Source organism: Limulus polyphemus, unplaced genomic scaffold (assembly GCF_000517525.1).
Source record: "Limulus polyphemus unplaced genomic scaffold, Limulus_polyphemus-2.1.2 Scaffold25, whole genome shotgun sequence".
In the NCBI taxonomy this organism is placed as follows: Eukaryota; Metazoa; Arthropoda; class Merostomata; order Xiphosura; family Limulidae; genus Limulus; species Limulus polyphemus.
In genome coordinates this window covers 543,898-551,849 of record NW_013665635.1, presented here as the reverse complement: position 1 = coordinate 551,849, position 7,952 = coordinate 543,898, and the positions used below count along the sequence as shown (strand labels likewise).

The 7,952-nt window shown below is 29.9% G+C and overlaps 1 protein-coding gene across 2 annotated transcripts in view; it reads right to left on the bottom strand.

Annotated features, from left to right (window-relative positions):
• Positions 1-7,382, bottom strand: part of LOC106458960 (centrosomal protein of 57 kDa-like) — a 10,534-nt gene extending 3,152 nt beyond the window's left edge. For both annotated transcript variants that reach the window (XM_022385511.1, XM_022385518.1), the window contains exons 1-5: positions 6,930-7,382; positions 5,369-5,494; positions 2,436-3,931; positions 1,076-1,231; positions 504-766 (exon numbers count right to left, since the gene is read on the bottom strand). In XM_022385511.1, coding sequence (XP_022241219.1) covers positions 504-766; positions 1,076-1,231; positions 2,436-3,931; positions 5,369-5,494; positions 6,930-6,972 — 2,084 coding nt within the window. In that variant the 5' untranslated portion in view covers positions 6,973-7,382. The remainder of the gene's footprint in view (positions 1-503; positions 767-1,075; positions 1,232-2,435; positions 3,932-5,368; positions 5,495-6,929) is intronic.
• Between the last annotated feature and the right edge of the window lie 570 nt (positions 7,383-7,952).

The window sequence follows — 7,952 nt, the reverse complement described above, 5'->3', positions numbered from 1 at the left end:
ACTGACATAAGTTTATGAAATAGTAGTTCATTAAAATTGTGAATGCGAGTCAACAAACAAGATGACATGGCCTTTCACCCGTGACCCGTCTCTAAAGGGTTAAATTGCATATTTAAAATATACAGAAATTAAATAAAGTACTAACAACATCCCTACAAAATAATAGGGTTAACTTTCATTTGTTTATGTATATATTTTTTCAGCCATTGTTATAAAATTTATTAAATAAAATAATTTTTTTAAATACTCTTATCATGAGCACTGCATGCTAGTAAGTTAATGCTTCCCCACTGGGATAATTTGCTTTGTCTCCAATCTAAGTGATTGTAATGCTATAAACCTAAATGACAGAGAGAGTTAAATTGTACTAATTTTGATTGTTTACAGTATTAGGGCAGAGAAAATAACAGATAAAAAACTTGTAATTCTTACTAAAAGCTTGACAAATTTCATTACAATACTACCACATTAAAAGTTATCGTATGTTAATAAGGAATGCTCACAATGCCAGTAGTTCAAACTCATCCTGCAACCCAGTCAGAAGTTCACTGAAGTCCCTGTAAACATCTAAGTTATCAAGACTCCTTGCACTCCTCAAGGACTCACTAGACTGAACATATTCCTCTACAGGAAACCTGGATTCATTCCTGGGTACACTACAAGAACGTCGATGAGCACTTCTTGAACAAAGTTTAGGGTTGTGTTTCTTCAACATAGCTATCAAATTTTGCATGTTAACTGTCACAGAATGGCTGGCAGAGGTTGACTGAGAACATAAATAATAATATATATAATACTGAAAATGAACACAAAATTAAGTTACATATAGCATTATAAATAGTATATGTATCTGTCTGTTTATGAAGAAAACTTGTATATGTAAATATTAGCTGCCATCAACACAAAGTCATGAATGTATGACTATTAAATAAACAATGTTAAACTTTCTTTTTTTCTTTCATACAGAAATACTGCCAATGTGCAATATTTTCAGAAGAGTTTAATTTCTTCATAGTCTTTCTTGAAATTACTTTTATAGGCACATAAATTCAATTTAAAAACTTATAATTTCTACCTTTCCTGCTACAAAAGGAATATCTTGAAATCGGAGCTGAAAATGTCTAGTAATTCCTGTACGTCCCTTGCTAGCTCTGGCTTGTGAAATATCTGAACATGATGCAGTTCTTTGCCTTCTCTGCCTCGTTCTTTGTTGAGGGAGAAGATAATCAGTCTGAAATTGTACCACTTTTTTTTTACATTTATCAAACTTGTAATGTTTTTTTTTGATGGAAATAATCTTCAAATGTATAATAATTTTCCTAAAGTTTAATTCAGTATCATAAAACACGACTTTAACCTAAAGCTTATAAAATGTTTTACTGATACAAACAAGTTACACAACATATTGTATTTCATTATATGTACTAAAACTAGAACATTTCAAAGAAGCAATTCCTAATATACAACATCAATTTGTCATAACCTATTTTACTCAAACGTGATATCCATGCTAGTGTGGTAACATATTTTAAAATATTCAGCTGACTAGTCAATATTGTGCACAACTTCAAATGGTTAATCAATGATGTCTTTTCTATTTATATGCATGTACAGATTCAGCTTGGTTGCAAAGAGACATGCTTATACTTGTAAGAAAGATATAAATGTTGTTTCAATCTATATACATCCCCATGTGATTGTAATAACTAGCAGTAGACAAACTAACATGGCACTGGCCTTTAAAGTTAACTAGCTTTCTGTACACGCCTAGCATAAATCAAATTCTTGGCTTGGCAACGTTTTATGTTTGAGAACTTTCCAGAAATCAGTCAAATTATCTACAAATTAATAAATTATAAGTAAAAGAAACCTGTCTGCAATGGTTTCAGGCCACAAATCCATAGTGTTAAAATACGAAATCTTGGTTTACGTTCAAAGTACACTCTTGTTTATTACTGGCGAGAAATTACAATGTTGTTTTATCTAGTATGAGAAGATGGTCACAATATTTTTTTTAGCCAATTGGGTAGATCCTATAAAATTTATCATGTCCTACATGATTTTTAAAAGCATTTGGCATTAGGCAAATTTCACACTCTTAAGTATAACACTATAGGTTTGAAAACATCACAAGATTATTAGAAACAATGAAGAAATTTATCTTGAAATATTTTGTAAGCATTTGGCTTAAATATCACTTTCAACAAAGAAAATTATGTTGAAGGTTTAAATACACTACTTGAAAGCTCTCAAGTTTTTCAAAAATAAAGTTTATTTCTTTTATTCTTAAAAAGCAAATATTACAAAAAATAAATAACACTATAATTGTAATCTTTATTTTTGAAATTTTTCCATCAACATTGCAAAAATAAAACTCTTGCTATTGAACAAACATGTTTTTATTTAGTAAGAAGGAAATTTTAGTCTAGACTCACCTTTACATTTCGATTATTTTTCACAAAATTTTGTTCATTTTTTAGATCTGAAAGTGAAGTTCTTACTTTTCTAGATCTACCTTGTTTCTTGACTGAAGATGGAGTTTGGAGCTGGTTTTTTTGGGGTTCTGTAGTAAAAGATTTAAGTTGTTTTTCTTTCGTTGTTGGAGTAACGGGTGTTAACAGTTGGTTTTTCAATAATTCTGCACTTGAATTTGGAACCTGCTTCTCTTTTAAATCTGAAGCTGGAATTTCAAAATGTTCCGGAGCAAATTCCATTGCTTGACTTTGGAATTGTTTCCCTGTAGGTTCTGAAGTTAAATTCAGGAACTGTTTGTTTACAGTTTGTGTAGTTTGAGTTTGAAACTGCTTCTTGTTGAGATCTGGAGTTGAAGTTTGAAAATTTGTTTCTACAGGTTCTATAGTTTTATTTTGGAACTGTTTCCTTGTAGTTTGTGTTGTTTGATTTTGGAACTGCTTCTCCCCAAGATTTGGGGTTAAAGTTTGAAAATATTCTTTTATAGATTCTGTTGATTGATTTTGAAACTCTTTCTCAATAGGTTCAGATGTTTGGTTTTTAAATTGTTTTTCCATAGTTTGAGTTTGAAGCTGCATCTCTTTAAGATCTGGAGTTGAAGTTTGAAAAAGTTTTTCTACAGATTCCATAGTTTCATTTTGGAATTGTTTCCTTGTAGTTTGTGAAATTTGATCTTGGAACTGATTCTCTCTAAGATTTGGGGTTGAAGTTTGAAAATATTTTTCTACGGGTTCTGTTGGTTGATTTTGAAATGCTTTCACAGTGTGTTCAGAAGTTAGATTTTGAAACTGAATCTCTTTAGGTTCTACAGTTTGATTCTGTAAATGTTTTACAATGGGTTCTTTACTTTTATTTTGGGACTGCTTCTGCATTTTGTTTGCAAATGAAGTTTGAAACTGTCTTTCATTTTCTGTAGTTAATGTTTCAAGTTCCTTTCTAGGTGGAGAAGTAGCAGTTTTGATAAGTAACTTTTTATCTTGATGGTATTTGTTGTTTAGAAATTTTTGTTCCTCATCAGCAGGAAATGTTTTTAACTTTGACTCAGTTATTGTCGTTACGTGCATTTCACTATTCCAGGTCCTACCACTGTCTTGCAGAAGTTCTGGGTTTATCTGATCTACAGGAATTTGCTGTTTTTCACTTTTTTTCTTGGTTTCTCTTTTATTGGGATAATCAAAAGCTTTCTGAGGAGTGATCAAACTCCAATTATCACCAATTCTTGTACTATCAGTTCTTTCCACATGTCCATCTTCTGCATAAGATGATCTCCACAGAATATTATGAGAATGATCAGTGCGAATATTCTCCACAGTGCTAACCTTGGAAGAAGAACTGCCTAAATCAGAAGGCGGCACAGTTCTCATATCTAGTTTTTTTGACAATACATCACGTGCATAAAGAAGTTGTTCTTCAAGTAAATTACATTGTGCTTCTGATAAAAGTAGCAGATTTTTCAATTCTGTAAAAAAAAAGTAATAATAATAAAAAATGAATTTCCAACTATATGAACCTAGACCAAAATCTACAGAAAATAGAAAAACAATTAGTCATAGTTAAGTAAAAAAAAATTATGCAACTTTAAACACTCAAGCCCACTATCATAAACCAAATTATTCCAGTAGGCTGTCTATAATTTTTGTTCCCATACTAAAGATAGCTGAGGAACCAAAACTGCACATATTACTCCAAATGATGTCTCACCAGTATTTTATATAAGGTAACAAAATAACCTTAATTTTAAATTCAGGATTTCTGTATATGCTTAAAACCTTTGCCACTGTTTGTACCTTAATCCTTGTCTCCCAATATCCTCTCATACAAAATTTAAGTTCTTTCCAAGTTTCCATACCAAAACGTGCATCATTTTACATTTATTAGTATTGAATCTCATTTTTAAGATAAATAGCATCAACTATGATGTACTCATCCAGAACTGCCAAATGTGAAAAAGAATTTCATTGGTAGACAAAGATTTTCCTCAAAAAACAAACTTTTTAACTAAAGAAAATTGTAAATTTTAATACATCAAATACTGTTACCTATTAAACATCAAAATTGTCATCTCCAAGTTTACACAAAACATCATTACTGTCAATATACAATCACTATTTAGATAAAATGTTTCCCAAGCTTTATTATACTATATTCCCAATTATATACAAATATAAAATGTAAGGCTAAATGGAATTCTATCTTATTTTATAGAATTTAACTAAATTCAACACAAAATTAAAATGGATAAGATATAATATAAAACTTTAACAGTTGATGACAATCTCTTTCTTGTTACTGGTACTGATATGTTAAAATCTTATGGGTCCAATTTTAAAAAAAGGTTCCAAAATCTGATATGGTTTGATAAGCTAAAGATCTCTATAAAATCAAGACTTGTTTATTAGTTTTGTTGTGAACTGTATAGTATGCATTTTCAAACGTCAAGTTAAAGCTTTTTTCATTGAATCTGAAATAATATGCATGTCTCCTGCTCCCAATAATTAGCTACAAGTAAATAGACCAGAAGGTGTGTACGCCCCAAAAATTTTGATGATTCTGCAGCCCTGTTCTCATTCAAAACATTAAACCTTAACAAGTAATTCCAATAAGTTGATAAGACATCAAAAACCATATTGAGAAGAGAATAGTTAATTAAATGTGCTTCTAAGTGATTGTGGGTATATTCTAATATCTCTCTAACTACAAGTCACACTACTATTAATAGGCCTAGTAAAAAAAATCATTAGATTCTATACTGTTACTATATAAACTTAATATTTTGAACTATAGATTCTACTCCAAGAATCTACTTTTTTTTTTATACACTGAAGAGCATCTGAACTAAAATAATGATGAACAACAAATAATACAAGAAAGAGAACTAATAATAAATATTAATTACCATATTCATCATCTTCTGTTGCTTCTGTTTGATCGCACAAGTTTTCCAACTGCTTCTTTGTTTCCAAGTATTTATTTTCAAGTTCTTTCATTTTCTTATGTACTTTTAAAACAGCAGCCACCACTCCTAGCATAAAGTAAATAGTGAACCATTGCATGTGTTAAATGTTAGAAGAAGAATGTTCCAAAATAATGATTTGACTACTTCAACTATATGTATTTATGTCTAGCCGAGTTCCTAATATGAATTCTTTTTTTTTTTATAAGTTTATTTTTTCAGATCTTTAATATATTTTCCTGGAATTAAATAAAAATAAATAATTCATGTGCTTCAAAATATGTGAATATAAAACATCAACTTGATCAAGATTATTGTGCATTATCACAATATTATGCACTTAATAAACATGTTTCTTAAATGTATTTTTCTAGATTACAGAAATAATGTTTCAACTGATTTTTACACGTAAAATACCACAGTAAGTAGTGTAGGTTACTTTTTAATACTTCATGCAGTATTAATTTGAATACTTTTCCAAAATTAACGATTTTAAATTGCAAAAAAAAAAATGTGAAATTGCAATTAAAACAAGAGTTTTTAATTAGAAAAAAGAAGGGAATTATGAATAGGAATTAGCAAGTATTAAATCTGTATGATAATATAATTTTTTTATATTTCCAAATCAATTTCATGTTTTCCAGAAACATTTCACAAAAAGAAATTTCACATTTTATAGCCTATTTACATGATTCATTAATTAAATCAATTAGAAAACATGTGAACTGAAATATATACAAATCTTATTTTGCAATTATGATTACTAAATTCAAAAAACCATAAGTCAAACACATGTAAATAAGATTTTTTCTTTATGTGGCATATTAAGATAATTATACTTAAAACCAATGGAGAAATTCTCAAAAAAGTAGAGGTACTCAGCTGGGTGATGTGGGCCTGTTTTTGAAAAAAAAAAAATATGTATGTGTAAACATAAAAAATGACGAAGCAGCTCAAATAAGCCCTGATACTAGTACCACCTTAAAAAATAAGTTCCAGTACTTAGTACCAGTGAGTATCCGTAGAATTTCACCCCCACTATAAACAATGTTTTCACTTACAGAAAACAAAAGAAAGAATCTAAAAAATATAATAATTAATTATGCCCATACTTTGAAACTTGGTTAAGTTAAAAACAGGCAACCATACACAACCATAATAAAATTAACATGAACAAAATGTCAGACTAGGACAGTGTTTTCATACTAGCTGTTAACTCCTAGTTTATTAATTGTTTAACTATTGCTGGAACCAACTGAGGCGGTCTCTGCTGTGAATACATCTTCTTAAACAGTTTAAACATCTTCATCATTTGCAGCATGCCCAATTTATTTTGGAAATTTTTTGAAGTTTGCAAATGCTGAAAATGTGAAATAATTCATTCAAAATTAAAGTTCAAACTTCCAAGTTACACCTATGAATATAAACAGTTTAGCAAAACGAAAGTCAAGATAGTTTCGACAGTATAGCTATCAATTATTAGAAATACACAAATAAGGCCTACCTCCACCCATAGTTTTTTGAAGTCCCGGAACTAGATTATACATCAACTTCGAAGTTCAATTATAATCAAGATAACATATATAAAATGGTATACTGTTTCCTGACGACGTAGAATAACGTCAACATAAAATTAATATCTCATTACTGTTCACAAAATTCTAAAAAATGTTACTTAGACTCCATATTATGATTTATATTTACTTGTAAATGAAACTCTGAAACAGTGAAAGATCGTCAGTTTGTTACATTGCTACTATCATGGTCAGTAAAAACTTTTTAAATTTCATTCCTGAGCTATACCTTTTAAATTTAACTTAGAGCTTAAAGTTAACTTAAAAACCGATTCAATAAATCCTAACTAATTTTCACAAAGTATAACAGCAAACTACTTAGAATGGAACTGCGATGTTCTTTACTTAAGTTTTAAACACTCTCAGTAACACTACTCTTTCATTCAAACTGAGCGCAATGACCGAAAAACCTAAAAGAAAAGTTGTTCAGAGTCGATACTCTCCGCCTCAGTGTTTTCTGTCAAATTGATACAAATAGTGGTTACATATAAGAAAACTATTTCATGAAAAAATATAGAAATTAGAAAAGAAATAAACCAATCTTAGAAAAAGTTCTTTGCTTAATGATATTCAATATTATAATAATATTAAGGCATGCTTTAAAATATATTTTCGCTTCAGATGATTTCATTTTGTTTCTGAGTCGTGTATTTCAGTGTAATTTCGACTCTCGTTTATAAGAGCGACTACAAAATTCCTTTATGCTTTCAGTTGCTTATAACTTTCAAACCACAAAACATATGTTAGCGGAACTAAGTGTGCATACGCATGGAATCACTTGAATAATTTTCAGTGTTAGGCTTGGCATGGTTTGATGGTTTGGGCGTTCGACTCGCAATCTGCGGGTCGCGATTTGGAATTCTCGTTACCGAACATGCTCGCCCTTTCAACCATGGAAGCGTTATAAAGTCACGGTCAATCCCACTATTCGTTGGTAAAAGAGTAGCCCAAAA